Source organism: Drosophila novamexicana, unplaced genomic scaffold (assembly GCF_003285875.2).
Source record: "Drosophila novamexicana strain 15010-1031.04,08,12 unplaced genomic scaffold, DnovRS2.1 tig00000121-arrow-pilon, whole genome shotgun sequence".
NCBI lineage: Eukaryota > Metazoa > Arthropoda > Insecta > Diptera > Drosophilidae > Drosophila > Drosophila novamexicana.
Genome location: NW_020824773.1, coordinates 3,181,137 through 3,198,714, shown reverse-complemented (window position 1 = coordinate 3,198,714; position 17,578 = coordinate 3,181,137). Strand labels below are relative to the sequence as shown.

Below are 17,578 nucleotides of genomic sequence, written 5' to 3'. Positions count from 1 at the left end.
CCCTGACACTGACCACAACAACATTCATAACACAGACAGCAGAGCTGAAAGAGAGTACGAGAGAGTGAGAGACCGAGAGAGAGTGCAAGACTTCCGCTCTCAGCATTTATCTTTGCTTGTGCCGGCGCTCTGTTTACAATTTCGTGTTTTTTTTAAACACTCTTTTTTGCTTGTTCTTTTTATAACAGCAAAGTTCAGTGGCTGCTCAAAATGCACGCAAGCAACCCTCAAACACAGACACACACTATTGCGCGCTTGGCCTTTTGGCAGCTGCTGGACAAATACAGTGGACGCTGGGAAAATGAAACTTAAGAAAAAAAGGAATTTTCTCAGAAATCGAATTTCTTAAACAATTGGAAATCAAATTTTAAATGCACATTTTTTTATTGTACCCTGAATCCGTTGAAAATAGGTAAAAGGGTTATAATGTATTCTTGAATGTCTTTTGTTAAAGAAATGAATGAAAATTCAATAGAGAAACTATTTAATTTAATTTATAAGTATCTTTTTGGCTATATCTGTCGACAAAAAACTAACTAATATCTATGGTAAAGTTCCACTTTAGCAATTATTAGCTAAATGTTGCTGATAAGAATTGCGTGTGAAATCGCTGCGTTCTAATTAGCGAGCGTCCACTGTACATTAAATTTCATATTACAAGCGACATTGCGTTTTCTCTCTCTCCCTCTCTCTCTCTCTTAACGAGTTGTAACATCATCAAATTGATTTGCGGCCCTAGCCTAGAAAAAAAAACATGCGAGGGGTTGTTGTAGTTGTTGTTGTTGTTGTTGTTGTTCCGCTGTTGGCCCGGAAAATGCACTCGAGCGTTGACTGTAGCTGTTTTACCGCCTCGTCTGCCTGTCTCCTCCTTCTCCTCCGCCTCCTCTAGTTCTTCTTCTTCTGCCTCTTCTTTTCGTTTTGCCGTCTGACAAGTTGTGCGTTTTTTCCATGCACTTGGCCCATGTTTTTGCTTTAACTCCTGCCACAGCGCTTGGCTCAAAAGTTTCCCTCGCTCTGGTCGTCTGGGTGTGCCGCCCAGGTGAGCCTCAGTCTCAGTCCCAGCGGAACGCTGAACTCGTGGCTAAAAGGTCAAGTGGCGCCGCTTTGCATGCAAGTTCGGGGCGTGCCGCCCAAAAGGTGTCCGCAGGTGTCCGATTAGCCTAATTAGAGTTGAAGCCCAGCAGATACTTTTGCCAGCAATTGTAGATTAAATAAAGTTTCTTTTACAAAACTAAATGACTTTATTTATGTACAACAATTGCCTTGCATCAGCGTCATGTCTCGAATTATCTGTCATGTGGCATCTCTGATAAGCGAACAACCAACGCAATCGGCAACTCACAGTTTCCACAGAATTCTTGTTAGTAACTCAGCTTCGAACTTCAAGACTTCCAGCTAATTAAAATGCTGCAAAGGCAACGCCTACAAAAAGCGAACAATCATATATTGTCTAGGCCGCACTGTGTGAAAGGAAAGCCCCAATTAGCCCGCCAACTGACGCTCGTAAACATGAAAACGAACTGTTTCAAACGGGCCCATTTAACAATTAGCGGCCAGACAGTTGCCAAGATGAAAGACAAACTGATGACTAGCTGATGCAGACCTATGATCAGACTTGGAACAGTGACTGATCTTTGAGCTAAAAGCGAAGGCAGGCTAGTTCCATACGAAGCTGAACCGAGAATTGGTGACGATATCCAAAATAGTTATATTACCCTAAGAATAGCTGATATCAGCTGATAATATATAGAGCAGAACTGATCAGCGATCGATGATGAATAAAGATTAGATTAGATTAGATTTAAGGACCAATTCAAGGCTCAAAAATCGATGAAACACGAACACAGACTAAAAGCAGTAAAAAACAATGTCAGCCAAATTCTATGGCAGATATTACCAGGAATCGAGATATAGTTCGTGTAGTTCTTATCAGATATAAATATATATATATATCTTATGGATATCTTGCATAATCTTCAGGTCTTGCGTTCGTAAAGAGTGTAAACGCCTCTAAGCTTTGCTTAATTAAACATTCATTTTTGACAATTTAATAACTAGCTGATGATTCAGTCGAGATAATATGCCGCGACCAATGCAAACTGGAATGGAAATAAAAATTTCGAATTTGTTTTCTTAAATATGATTTTAATTGAACTCGTTTTCCAACCGATATGCAAAACATTGTCTAATTGGGCGACCCCAAGGGGCTGCCCCGATAAATAAGCAAAGGCCTCAAAGGCGTATGACATAATCGTAATCATGTGCTCGCCTATAACTCACCCATTAGCTGGCGTTGGGGCCTGCACAAAATGATCTAATGGCATCGTTTGTTCAATCAATGCAATTTGGAATATGATTTCATTGGGCTCTAGTTTTATAAATCGACTAATAACACTAATGTCGCTTATTAATGCCTGTCAGCTTACGAGACAATTAATAATTGTGCCGTGCTTAGTTCCCATGGTCGGGTTTATGCCTACAACCGCCCATCCCCCCAACCCCTGTGGCTCGTATGTCGTGTCGTATTCTATATACTCTACATACACTGAAAGTGGTTGAGTTAGGGTATATGGAAGTTATTCAAAAGGTATCATAGGTAAAGCTCAAGAGAATTGAACTCTCTTTCTTCCTTTCCTCAATTGATTTGCCTGAATTTTGGAATTGATATATATATAAGCTCTAAACATTGTTAATCGGATCGAATAATGAACTCAGAAGTTCAAGTCAAGAAATTGTGACAAAGCGACATTCGTGCCGCACGAAAGTGCGCATTACAGGGCATCTGCTGGTCGTGCACTTTTGGACAGAGCAGCCCTACTTGTTCTTTTTTTTTTTTTGTATTATTATTAACTTTTTCTAAGCGATGACGTTGTCAAACTGGTCTGCCTTTGTGTGCGTTTTTATCAGTGTTTATTGTTTTGTGACGGTTTTTATTTTTACTATTTGCTGTTATTGTCCGTTCAACTGTCGCTTAATTGACTTTGTGGTTGCCCAAGTCCCGCCCCCCGCCCCCTTCCCTCCCCCTCTCTCTGTCAGTTAATGTCTCTTTTCAACTGGGAACCCCAACGGCTGATCTAAGCGCAGCTTTAGCTTCTCCCACCTCCCCGTTGAGCGAAAGAAACGAACTCCTCTTTGGGCGGGTTGCTCTTCAAAAGGTCTTGTGGTGTTGCCTCAAGTGCTTTTTTATGGGCTCTCCACCAGAATACGAGTAACTATAAATGTGGCATTGCTTACCACAGAGCCGGAATCGTAGGAATCGTTATACAAACAAAGTCTGAACCGACAAGTTCCGGTGCTTCAGTTGATAGGAATAGGCTTAGGAATGTGTGCACCCAAAAAAGAAGAACTTGTAGGCTGTTTTTTAAATAATAATTCAAGTAGTTGAATTTCGCAAAGTGAAATTGCAATTAGAATTTTGGTTGATGAAGAGGTCCCTGCGTCCCTACCAAAGTGAAAAGTAAACTAATTGATTTTGTAATTTTTCCTAATTCAAGAAAAGACGTTTGTTTTAAACTTTAAATAAGCAAAGATTAGGGTAAAAATTAGCCCCATTGATGGAGTTGTTTTTTAAAAAAATTTATTGAAATTTAATAAAGCTAAGTTTTGGTTTTAAGTGTATCGAAGAAGTTAATATATATTTTTTCTAAAATTAAAAAAATTCGAAAATTGATTTCTTTAAGTGAAGAAAGGAAGAATTTTGGAAGCTTCAAAGAAGCTAAGAATTAAGTCCCTATCAAAGTGAAAAGAAAACTTCTTGGAATGAGTTGTTTCATTATTTGTACATAAACTTTTATAAAGTTAAGAATTGGTTTTAAATAGGCAAATAAAATGTTGTCATATTTCGTAACTCAAGAACTTAAAGGAGCCAAGAATTGAATCTTTGCCAAAGTAAAATTTTTGTATGCATTTTGTTTATTATATTTTTAGCTTGTTTCTAAATTCAAGCAATGAATATCTGTTAAGAATATTTGTTATAGTTTCCAAATGGGCACAATCTAGTTAAGCTTCATTTTGGTAATCTAAAAATACAAATCATATATGATATGTACTTAAGAGAAAGTTTAATAGTTCGGGTAACTATTGAACTTAAATTGTTGCTGAAATAAAATATCAATTATTATTGCGTTTTTGTTTATTTTGATTTTATTTAATTTTATATATGTATCTGTTGTTTTTTTTTTTTTTTAATTCACTTTTTACATCATTTTTTTTATTTTATTTATTTTGTATCTTTTTTTTTCTATTTAAAATATTTTTTATTAAATATTTATTTTACACATCATTTTTATAGTTTTGTTTCGTTTTTAATTTCAGTTTTATACAATTTTTGGTTTATTTGAATGCATTTTTCATTAAAAGTTTTTTTTAACGATATTTTTATAATTTTTTATTTAAAATTTATTTATTTTTTATTTAGTATTTTTAATATGATTTTTTAATTCTTATTTTATATTTTTTTGTATATGTTTTTATTCCATAGATGTATACTTTTTTATTTTATATTAATATTTTTATTATTCTGATATTTTTATTAATTGTCTATATATTTTTTATATTTTGCTAAATTTTTTTATAAGTTTTGTTTTTTCAAATTTAGTTTCTTTTTGAACTTGTTGTTTTCTTTTGGTTTGCAAATGCGAATGTGTCGTCGAGAATGTGTGCGTTCCTCTGGGCCCTTAGTCTTAATTATATATTTGCTGTTTTCTATCTGAACAGCTGTTGCGCCCATTTGGGATCTCTGTCGCCAGGCGCGCAGCTGGAGGGCAACTTGGGGAAGCGAATTTTAGTGTCGAGTCGCATCGCGTCTCGTTTTCATTTTCTATTTTCGAATTGCCCGTCAGCTAATTTGCAAGTTAAATGTGCTACCTAGCCATTCGGATGTTCTTAATTAAATCTATATAAAATGTAGTTTCAGTGCTCTGGAGCTTCTGTCTTAGCAAACAGACTATATAGCCAGGCAATACGATAAATCAACGTGTCAGCAACCTTCGTTTGATTGCAGCGGCGATTAGATCAGCGTATTTACGATTCTGTATACCCTGTAATTATTGTTGAGTGCGAGAGAAGGTATACTGCATCTATATTTTTGATCAGTATCAGTATCTGCCAAGTCGCAAAATTGAAATCAATGTTGTTATTTATCGTATGAAGCTCAAATTTTGGTGATCGATAACTATCGATAACAATCGATATCATTTTTAGCTAGATAGCACGTTAAACAAAAAAGTTACGTAAGAAGAGTTATGTAAAAAAACAACAAAGGTCTTGGGAAAGCAAGAAGAGGAGCCTCGTGCGTATGCAAGTCTTTACAGGATATCTCCTAGTCGTTGGACTTTTGCTAGCCTTAGACGTTTCTGCTATTTTTAATCGCAGGTACAAAAGTAAAGGCCGCCTGCTCGCATAATTTGAGTTTTTTCTTTTCATTTTTTCCTTTTCTGAATTCTAACTGTACAAGTTATCATTCAACAATTAAATTCATGACTCGCTTATCTGCTGATAAGCGCACGCACACATTTGTTTTCATTTTTTGTGTGTGTGTGTGTGTTTTTTTTTTATCATTTTTTTGGGCTTTCTATGATAAGCTTGTTGATTCCAGGCCTGACAGTGACGGCGACGCCGGCGTCAGCGTCAGCGTCAACGTTTGTCTACGGTTTGACGTTCACTCGAGCGTGTGTCAACCTGTGCCGCACAGTTTGACAATCACTCAAACGCAGCTGTCGGGCATTCCAAATTTTAAACTTGCCAATCACGTCTGCTGCCCCCGCCCCGCCACCCGCACCCCTGCATTGTGTTGCGGCTATTGTGTACAGTTAGTTATTCTATGTGACTGACCAAAAGTGTCCACAAAAGACATTGATAAAAGTCATAAAAAGCATGCGGCACAAAACAAAAAACGCGTCAAAACAATTCCCATAAACACACACACACTAGCACACACACAAGCACACAGTTATTTCAGTGCCAAAAGACATTCAATAATAATACAATTTAGCAGCGATAATTGGCCATTCAGCCGCTGGCAAGCAAAAGAGAGCGACTGAGAGCGCCTGAGAGCGGTAGATAACATAGCTCCGACTGGAAGCTTGCCGTTAGCTGCCCAATAAAACATTTTCTGGTTCTTGTGACTTTTCTTATTTGGCCTGTATATTTTATGACTCTTGCACATTGCACGCTGCTTCGCAACGTTTGCAGCGCTGTCTATTTCCGGTATTGCATTGCGCTTGCGCAAATGCTCTCTCGCGCGCTCTCTTAGTTGAAGAAAAAACCGGTCTCGCATTTCTATTAACGCGCTCTCCCTGCCTGCTCTCTTTGCGGCTTGATTATGTTGACATTTGGCTGCACTCTCACGCACACACACTCATACTCATACACACATTCATGCACTAGAACACACGTGCACCGTTGTTTATCAGCAAACGTAGTTTCCGTTGCTTGTTCGAATTTCATTGATTGTAAATTGCGCGACCGTTTTTCGATATCGAATGCGCTGTTATTCTTTTTGTTTGCTGCATGGAAATTTATCCGAGGCACAGTAGCTGTCAAACTGTGCATATAATTATCACAAATGCCATCCGTTTTCCGCTTGTGGTTTCAACTACGCGCGCGTGCGTGTGTGTGTGTGTGTGTGTGTGTGTATGTATGTTTCTGTTGTTTTTATAAGCTGGCATTGACCCACTGGCGAACGGTTGCGCCGCAAATGCCTGATAACAAGTGCTTTTGTTGTTGTTGTTGCTGCTGCTCACTTTACATATACAGCAAAGGCCAGACAGAGGCAGCGGCTGTAATTTACATTTTCGCCTAAAAGTATGCAATGTAAACTGTTGCCACCTCAAAATTTAAACGAGTGAAAAAACAATTACAATTACATAGAGGACCTTTAAAAATATGCATACCTAATACAACAAATTAAATTATAAAAGCAGTGCATAACTACATTAAAACTCTTAGCACAAATAATTGGTGGCACAATATATTTTAATTAAAAAAAAAAAACCTTACCACACAAGTACAGTGAAAGCTCTCATAGGCGAATACTCAGCGTACCAGAGTTTCACCTGGTGGAGGCCAATTTTTTTGTCAGTTGACATTTTGTTGACTCTTTTCCGTTAAAAAGAAGTTCTAAGGCATTTTACTTGAAATTGGCTTTTTGTTTGAAAGGGACTTTCAGATGTTCGCCTGAGTAGAGCTTTCACTGTAAACAAAAAAACACAAAAAAAAAAAAAAAAAAAAACAAAATACTAACTATTTTGTTTAACAAAATACAAGACTTTATTAAATTTCTTTTTCGTTTTCTTTATTTTTATTTTACAGCCAAGTATTAAAACGAACAAAGTCCATGTTAGCCAAATTTTAGTACAATTTCAATTAGTGCTTAAGTAAAAAGAAAACGTAACGAAAGCTCAGCTCAGGCGCAAGCGAGATAGCAAGAAGCAGCAACCATCTCGCTCGCACACACCTCAAGCATAGGGAAAAATAAACGCAAAGACGGCGTCCCCGCGCAGCTACATCCGCTCTCGCTCCACACCGCAATCGCCACACTCGCCGCAACTGTTGGCGGTCGCCGGTCGGGGGGAGGAGATCAATTGCAACGGCCATACAACAGCGGCATCGTTGGGGTCGTGCCCCCTGCTGCAGCCACGGCATCATCAATCCGAGCAGCAACTGTGCAAACGGCGACGCATCTATGCATCAACGGGGAGCGCTGCCAACATTATGATGGATCGCGAATCCCTTAGCGAATGGGCTAAGGATAAGCCGCTTAGCATACTGCAGCTGGATCCGGCAGATCGGGCCGTTCTACGCATAGCAGGTGAGTCAAAAATATCCTCAACACATTCATATTTGTGAACGATATTTAGTTGCACATATGTATGTTAACGCTAATATAGTATAATATATATTTTACATAGATTATAGATTATATATCATATAGCTAACACATTTGTATAGCTTTTTCTCATGAGTGTTAAAATGAGAAACTTACTCCTCTCTTAAAATTTGAACAATTGTAGAATTTAGCTTGAAGCTTATCGATCTAATTGGATTCTTCCTATCGATAGGCACCAATAATTAGGCAGATCGATATTATATATATATACGTAAATATTTAATAATTTTAGTCTTTGAAAAGTTTTAGATATCGACAACAATATAACGATATAACAAGATATATCGATAACGTTAATATTAATCATTTTAATCACTGACATTTTTCGAGTTTTCGATATCGATAACAACGCCTTATGTGCTATCGATAATTTCTTTCATTTCTACTATAAATCGATCTATTTCAGTTTGATATCGGCGGCTTTGAATGTCAGTTAGACTTTTTTCCAGCGTTTTGATTTGATGTTGAGCTTTATTTATAGTCTAAACATTTTATTTGCACCAACAAGTCTTAGCCACAAATTAAGTAAATAGGCCCTGATATATTTATATATATTTATATAAGTTTGTAATTTTATAGTAGACATGAAATTCTGTTTTACATTAACCCACCCATGCCGACAAACAATTGCGTGCCAATTCTTTGTTCAAATATTCGCGCTACCCACTCGAACAGGGCTCAGACTGCGGAGTCTTTTTTCGCTCCGAGTTTCCCACACTCGATGCTCGGTTCATTGCACTCATTTTCCGACACAGTGCTTGCCAAACTGTGCCGCAGTTTGCCAACTCTGCCGGCAACTCAATCCATTAAGCGACGCTGCAACACGCTGCCGCATTGACATTTTTCCAATACGCCTTCCGACACGGCACCCGCTCCCCCTCAAGTTGCCGCTGCCGCACCCCTTGCTGCTACTGGCGCTCCCAATCCGCTGTTGGAACTCGCATATTATGCGCTAATTCTACGCCTAACGGTGCAGCCTCCGCTGCTGTCGCTTTTATTCTATTTCTGTGCCGCCAACGGAGTCGCCACACAGCCCACAGAGTCGCCGCTGCCCCCTCGCCGCCACCCCACTGTTGCACGCCTCTTACCAACGTTTTGTATCTGGCCAAGTTTTTTTCCGCTGCGTTTTTATACACTTGCTGCAGGTATTGTAATAGTATCGTGCAATTTGTAATGCATAGAAGAATATTGTAGGGTATGCATATATATTCCTGATCAGTATAAGCAATTTAATGGACATATTCATATTCATCTGTCTCATCTGTCTGTGTTAAGTCGTTTATCTTTGAGAATGTAGGTAAATTATGTTGAATTGTCGATAACTCCTTTAATTGATCGATAATTATTATGCTCTCAGTTTCTTGCTTATCGATAAATATCGATTTTCGTGTCTGATTAAATGCAAATAGTTCTCTCAGCTTTAAAGTTGTTAAGCTGAAAATTAACATAATTTCAGCTTTTCGGCAGATAATATTTAGCTCGAATTCGGCCAGATCGAAGCTCTATATCATATAGCTCTCGTCTGATCTCAATCGAATATTGAGCTTACATATGAGGAACTTTATCATTTCAAGATAAATCGATTTACCCTTTTCTATCCAAGAACTCTTCTATATATACCCCACATCTGCTTTATGTCCGTTAGGGTATTTGGTCTTCGGTGTGCCACGTTCGTTCTTCTTCTATTCAGTTTCCTTCTGTGTTTTTTTTTTGCAATTGCAACACAAAAATTGAAATTTATGTCGCCGACTTTTGCTGCCGCTGCCTCCGTTGAGGGCATTGTTCGGCTAACAAACAAATATTGTTGCCAGCTTTTTGCGTATTGAGTCCATTGAATGCTTTACAATATTTACTCGGAGCTGGTTCTGAGCTATTTCTGAGCTATTTTCTCAGATAAACGATACTTGGTGAAAAATGGGATTAAGTATTTTCGTAAATACCCTTTGGAATTCTGAATGAGGCATTTCTATTAGGAAAATGCAAAAAGTTGTGTATAATACTTCGAAATGGGTTTCTATTATCTAATTGATAAAATTTGACTCTTAGTTAATTCATATTGAAAATATTTATTTATATATATTAAATTTTTTAAAAAGTGGGTGCTAAATTTCTTTAATGAAATTTTATTATTAAGTGTTGAACTCTAAAATAAAGCAACATAATATCGTAATTCTGCTGCAAATGTATCTTCCTTTTCATTTTGTAAACATTTTTGAAAATTAGAAATAGTGCTGGCGCCTATTTTTAGATAATATGATGAGCCTTTTGAAGAAAACTAATTTGAATCTAAATATGTATAAAACGATTCGTATGTGGGCAGACTTCTCTTGTGAGCTTAGCTCAATCGCATCATCAGCCTGAAATATTTCAAGATCAATTAGTTGGCTAATCCAATCGAATGACCTTGCTTTCGGATTGTGCTCAATGCAAGGCACTTTTACACTTTTCCACTTTCCATAACGCCCACAAATTAGTTGTATTTGTTGAATGCCACGCCCACAAATTTAATAATATTCAATTGCATTGAGGCTTGGGGCGGGTGCTGACGGGGGTTAAATAAAAACCAGACTTGAGACAAGATCTGCAATGAAAACGAAAACCAGCTACAAGTAAGCAAAAAATCTTGATTGAGATTGACAGCTGGCGGGGACAGCGGGGGCAGCGGGGCGTGCCACACAGACACATACTCCCACGAATGGCGGCCGGCGGGGCGGTTGTGGCCAAAGCTGTGTAGGCTCAAAAACCAATGCAAAGCGATTCGCAAGCAAAAAAAAAATGGAGAAAAATAAACAAGCGAGTTAGCTTGAATCGGCAGTGCCCGACTAGGCAATACCCTGAAACTTTTACCAAGACCAAATGCAGCTCGCGCTAGGGGGATGGGGAGGGGTTGGTTGTTGGCAGTTAAAAAAAAAAAGATACTTGAGTTGCAGATAGTATTCAAGTAGCTTCATGTGAAATTTGGTGACTCTAGCTCTTTGAACTTAAGATATTTTTATCGATAACATATTTTTATCGATTGCTTGGAAGCGGGGCAAGTTATCGACTATCGGAAACAACTCGTAGGGACACTTTGTGGCTAAAACATTGAAGATATTTGTCTGCATATACTATTTATAAGCTATTTATACAATTTTCTTAAAACCTAAGATATATGCTCAAAACAGGATTTTAATAGCGATTTTTATCGATTGCTTGGAAACGGGGCAAGTTATCGACTATTGGAAACAATCTGATCTGCGCTCTAAATTTCAGTCCATGTTCTGAGATCCTTGCGTTCAAACATAAGGACGGATGGACGGACGGAATGGCGGACAGACGGACATGACTGGGTCGACTCGCCTTCTGCCTGTTACATACATTTGCACAAATACATTATACCCTTTTTACCCATTTAACAATGGGCTTAGGGTATAAAAATAAAGTAAACAGAATTTTCACAGTTTGTAACGAGTGTTGGACAAGTTTTAATGTGGCAAAGTTTTGCATTTGCATTTTTGGTTGTTGTCTAAGTTTTAATTAGCCCTGAGCCAGTTAACCCACACCAACGCACACACACGCACACGCACACCCACCCGTGCTGTTCATGTAACGGAGAAAAACTTGGCTTATAAAAGAGCTGAAAGCTGAAAGCAAACATTTTGGCCCAAAACTGTGAGTCAACAATTCGCATTCAGCTAATCAAATCAAACGCCTACGCAAAATGGGGGCGCTCCCGCTGTGCCACGCCCCCTACCTAAACAATTCGAATTCGATTTTTTGGGACGCGTTTGTTAAGAATTTGTGCAAACATCATTTTCAAAGCGCCTTAATTTATGCCTATTTTTAATACTATATAAACTGTTCTTCTCTCCCAAATGGTTCACTATTCCTCGCTCTTTCTGTGGCTGCGCGGCTGTCTCTTTCTTTCCTTTTTTTGGGTTACGCCTGCGCGACGTTTCCGTTTTTGGTGGCGCCGATTCACATTTTTTTCTTTTAAAATCGATTCGGCGCGTAGGCCGTACTTCTGACACCATTTACAGGTTTTGCATACTCTAGGGAAGGGTATTTTAGATTATTGCGAGATGCGAGGGAATAGTCTTTCCTTAGGCTTCGTTTCTAAAGTATAATATAATAATACGATATGCATTCATTTAATTTTAATAATAATCGATCAATTATCGTTTAACTAAACATACATATAGCATATCTAATAATATTGAATTTTAATGATAATCGATTAACTATCGATAAAAGAATATTGTTGTTTTCTGAATTCGACTCTTTATTGGTAAATATGACAGAGTTGCGTATTAAAATTTCTTAAGTTGCGATTTAGATCGATATGTTATCGATGATAATAATAAATATTGCTGGAACTCAGCCTCTAAAGAGATATATTAATTCAATATATTTATTTTAAGATCGATAGATTATCGATGATCTTCTCTGCTGCAACTTTAAGAATTCGTAATATTTTAATCCTGCCTAACCGGACATTCAATGAAGAGCACAATCTTTTCATGTAGGGTATTCCAATTTCTTTATTTTATCGTATTATTTTCTCCTTATTTGATTTTGTAGTGCATTGATCAATCAAATTGCCCATAGTTGGCACTTAGCCAATAAACTCTTCATTTTCTGTCGCCGCTGAAAGAATAAGAAGCATAAGCTTTTATTTTTAGCCGCTTTGCAACACAGGCTTTTGTTTGTTATTGTTATCGAATGTTATCGATAACTGCTTATTAAAAGCCAAGCCAATCCCCTGGCTCTTTTTTTTTATAGCATATTTCATTAATAAATTTCATGACTAGCCTCCGACTGCACGATCTGCGATCTATTCGAGCTATTAGCTATGCAGCTCACAGCGCGAACGTGTGCACTGTTTTAATGGTTAATTGGCCCGGCAACAGGCCGCCACCGGAAGTACAGTTGCCGCTGCCAGGGTTGTCGCATGCTGAAAATCTTGGGAATTGTCTTTTGCTGCTGCTTCTGCTTTTGGTTTGTTGTAATTTGTTTGCGTTTGTATTTTAGGGTATTTTTTTTCGCTTTGCTCTAGTTTTTATCGTTTATTTGGTGTTCTTTAGTTCTTTTTTTTTCGGTATTGCGCTTTGTTTTGTATCTTATAGATACGATACGCCTACTGCGCGCGTACATAACACGATGTTGTTAATTGAAAACTGATAACTGTGTGTTGGTATCCCCTCCCCGCGCCCCCCTCCCCCCATAAACTCTTCCCCGCCAGCCCGGCAGGTTGTCTTGTTGCCTGCCTCTTGCACTTGGAACCTGCTTCTGTTTGGAAGGCACGTAGTTCAAGTCTTATATTTTTGTTTCCTTCTATTTACTGAATTTTTTTGTTCTCAGTTTCAGTTTTTTTTCTTTTCGATTTCGTTTTCGTTTTTTAATTGTCATTATGTATGCGTGTCGTTCGACCATATCGCGGGGCGTATTGTCAAATCTGGCGTGTGTGTGCGTGTGTGTGTGTGTGTATGTTGATATCTCTAATTAGTTTTCAATTCAATTTGCATTTTTTTGTATTTTAGTTTTGTTTGCCATCTCACTCGCGCTCAGGCCAAACGCAATTAACCGTTTGAAATTATGACAGTTTTAAGTGCTTGTGAATTTAATTTGAATTTAACGAGTTAGTCGACAGTCAAAAATCCGAAATACCAAAATTACCTCTATAAATCGATAACAAATGATGATCCCAGCTGACGATCCGTCGACTATTTTATGTGCATTGCTTTCATAATTAGTTGGACGACTTGAGTTATGATCGGGTTTTCACTAAAGCCTGAAGGTCATCTAACTTGTTGGCTGACTCCCAAGCACTTCCCAGTTTCAGTTCCATCAATATTTACCTTTCGTATCGCTGCGTTTCTTTTTTTGTGCTTATTTTTTTTTTATCTGTTCTGTTCCACCAAGGCTGAGGTAACCATATGGAACAGCTCCCAAGCTGGCTGCAGATCTTGTGTTTCGTATTTTGTTTCTGTGACTCATTAAGATAAGCAACTTTGTGTGTCAATTTGTCAACTCCAAAACACACACGCACTCACACACACACACACACACACACACACACATACACGCAGAAAACTCTTAACGGAACAGACAATTTATTTTGGCTATGTGTCTTTGGATATGCCAAAAATAAACGTTGATCAAAAGCCCGTTGCCGCCTGTGCGCAATTCAAAGTAATACAGCATTGCACTACGAAAGCGTGAGACTGACGCGTAGACGCCCTGTTAAAATTCCCAACTAGTTTTAGCACTATATAACTTGTCTTAACTAATCTGCCGTTCTTTTGTTCTGATATCTTATACAATTTTTAATAATACATAAAATGTTGCTGTTGTACGAGTTATTCCTGTTGTCAGCTCCAAAGACGCCCCACTTAATTGGGCATGCCTCTTTTAGCTTTCTCTTGAATAATTTTTGGTGCTTTTCAAACAATTCTTGGGTAACTTTAAGCATTTAAAATTAAAATAATATAAGCGAATCGTTCCTAGTTCGAAATTCAAAGCCTTAAGTCAACAAATGGAAATGCGAAAAAGTTTTGAAAGAGTGAAAAATTTGATAGGCAATGCTTAAGCTTAAGAAATCAAGCCCGAGTTCAATAAGGTCGTTGTACCATCTTTCAGTTCTACCCCTTTTCATATTTGGCTACAGGGTATCAAAAATAAATACCAAAATGAATAGAAATTGATACAAACATTGAAACAAAACAACATTTATTTGCATTGCATGGCACGCAACAAATTGTATGTATACAATTATTTAATTACGCTACTAATTGCCAGTGACACCGACAATAATCATACACTTACTTTGCCTCCATGCGAGGTCAAGAGACTACAAGCTAACAGAGCTGCAGCCCTTACTCCATTTCCCCGCCTCATAGCAGATGTTGTGCAATGCCTTTGCTGACTGTCAAGTGTCTCAATAAAAACAAATAAACAACAGCACAAGTGTTTTTTTTTTTTTAAACTATATATCTATATATATATTTGAATTTTTGTCGTTACACCCACAACTTCAATCGAGCAACTTTCAGAGAAAAATGCAATGAGATCAGCGTTCGGGGATTCGGTCGGTGAGCAATTCCTTTGGCTAAAAGTCGCAACAACAAAAACCGATTCAAATATCAATTTTGTGTTTGGGCTTATTTATGGCCTGTTATATATCTCACAACTGGCCTCCTTGTGTGTGTGTGTGTCTGGTGTGTGGTGTGTGGGAGGTTGTTGTCCATGACGTCACTGCTAATAAACGAGCTTGCAAAACAAGTTGGCCTTTTGACAAAGCCAACAACAATCACGCAAATCATTTAAATGACATTACACGCAAATAAAACGTAAACAAGTGAGATTGTCGGCAAATGAGAGATAAACGAATCTAGAATACCCTATATCAGTTGATTAAAGAGTATTTAGTTTGCGGAGAGTCTAAATCAAATGAATGTAAGCAGGGAGGAAGGGAATGAAGGTTGAAAGATTTGTTATATTGAAAGGATTATGGCATGGAGAGGTCTTTAATCAAATGAATATCTAGCAAGTGTGGATCCAGCGCCTGATTTTCCTTATTTTATATGAGTCCTTATTAATGGAATAGAGAAAATCAGGAAAAACGAAAGGACTTACAGAGAAAAACCGGTAAATTAAAGGTTCAGCGGAAGCAAGGAATTCTGGAAAATAAAATGAAAGGACTTACAGAATAAATACTTAAATAAATGAGTGTTATTTGTTTAGTCCTCTCATTTATCCCATCATTTGATGGAGGAGTTCCAATCTCTACATCTATACGTATCTTCCATTCGTTGAATCTCGTTGAAAAAGGAATGAATTATAGAACAGAAGAAATATGTATATTTATTATAATCAATTATGAAAAGAAAAAAGGTTCTATATGATTCCATTCCTAAAACATTCAAGAAATTATTACATGTAGAAACGAACACACATGGGAAGAGTTTAGGTGTGAAGAAATCCAAGAAAGGTTAAATCACAATGATGGATAATGTAAGATCACAGCAAGCTCTTCAATAATACACTTTAATTAAATTGAATTAAAGATTAAAGCGAGGGAAGCACATGGAGAATCGAGAGTAAGAAAACATTGAAGGATCTCAAGAAAGCCAGATATTGGAATAATTCCCTAAGACTCTATTTACAGACTCTATGACCAGCTTAAAAAGTAGTAGCTAGTCCACATAACTTTAACCTCGACTAAAAAAAAACTGCTCTGTAGCTTTAAACAACGGCAGGAAAAGGCTTAGACATGTCTGGCCCAAGTCGTCAACCTTCATCAATCAAAGTCTTTGAGAAATAAACTCACGCTATCCACCATACGGTCACGTAGATCTTGGCCGGACACGTAACACTTAGGGTATGTAATATACCCTTTGCCCGGCGTACATGTATGCTCGGTATATAAATGCGACGCCTACGACACAAAACCTGTCTGGGGTATACGGGGGAATACGAGCTGGTGGCACCTCGAAAGGGGGTCTGTGTCTCGTATTCGTATTCGTATTCGTGTTCGGGGTCGGGGTCGGGGTCGGGGTCGGGATCTGTCACTGGGTCACTTGGTGGGGCCCTTGTCATTGCCAAAGTGAAACAAAACTACATGAAAATTCCATTGTTTTTCATACCCTTTCCCCTCGCCCACTCTCTTCACCTTTGCGAAAAGTTTGTTTATTTGTTGTTGTTGTTGTTGTTGTTGTATTATTCATTCCCAAGACGAATCGGACAGTCGAATTCCGTTTTAAATGCCACATTGACATATTTTTGCGATTCGAGCATTGTTTCGAAATACTTGAGAGCATATTGTACAATGTCCAGTAATGTCTCCATCTCCGGGTTTGCAGCGCATGACGCGCACCAAGTGAATAAGTGAATAAGTGAATAACTCACTGGCTGAGTGACTGATACTCGTCTTATTTACTTTTCGGTTGACGCCCTGCACAGCCGGCAATTTTGCTGCACACCAACTATCATTACGGAAAATTGTCGTCTGAGTGTGAGTCTGACTCGTGTCTGGGTTTGGGTCTTTGAGTCTTGGTGCGGGTCGGGTCGGGTCGGGCCTGGTCTGGTCTGGTCTGGTCTGGTCTGGTCTGGTCGGGTCTGTTGCCTGTTTGTCGAGAGACGGATGTGGCCTCTGACAGGCGGAATTCTAGTGGTTTGGGCGTGAGCACGTGGGCAGCTTGTAATAGACGGCAAAGGTAGGTTGATTTTCTTGGATGTTGCTCAATACTTGCTGCCGCAGTTATTCGCAAAATACTCATGAGTGGTATTCATGAATAATGGGTACTAACGACTAAAATGCACGGGAGTGTTAATAGCACAAGTGTAATTTATGAATATCTATAAGTGTTATTCATGAATACGGCTCATGAGTATTAGGTACTTACGACTAATATTTATGAATATCTATTTGTGTTATTCATGAATAATAAGTACTTACGAATAAAATAGATTGGTGCGTTTTTAACACAAGTGTAAATTATGAATATCTATGAGTGTTATTCATGAATAATATTCAAAAATAATGAGTACTCAATATTTAAATGTTTCTTACATTTGCTCAGAGTCTTTTATATTATGAGTATCTTCTTTAGCATGCACATTCTTAGAATATTCACAGCAGGAGTGTGGGTTATACACACATTTTGAATCATATTCAAAACACTTCTGATTTTTATTTTCATGAATATTGGA

General features: G+C 38.0%; 1 protein-coding gene across 5 annotated transcripts in view; it reads left to right on the top strand.

Moving 5' to 3' along the window:
- The first annotated feature begins 7,698 nt into the window (after positions 1-7,698).
- LOC115758114 (microtubule-actin cross-linking factor 1) overlaps positions 7,699-17,578 on the top strand; it is an 83,545-nt gene continuing 73,665 nt past the window's right edge. For all 5 annotated transcript variants that reach the window (XM_030698670.1, XM_030698671.1, XM_030698667.1 and 2 more), the window contains exon 1: positions 7,699-7,810. In XM_030698670.1, the coding sequence (XP_030554530.1) occupies positions 7,714-7,810 (97 nt within the window). In that variant the 5' untranslated portion in view covers positions 7,699-7,713. The remainder of the gene's footprint in view (positions 7,811-17,578) is intronic.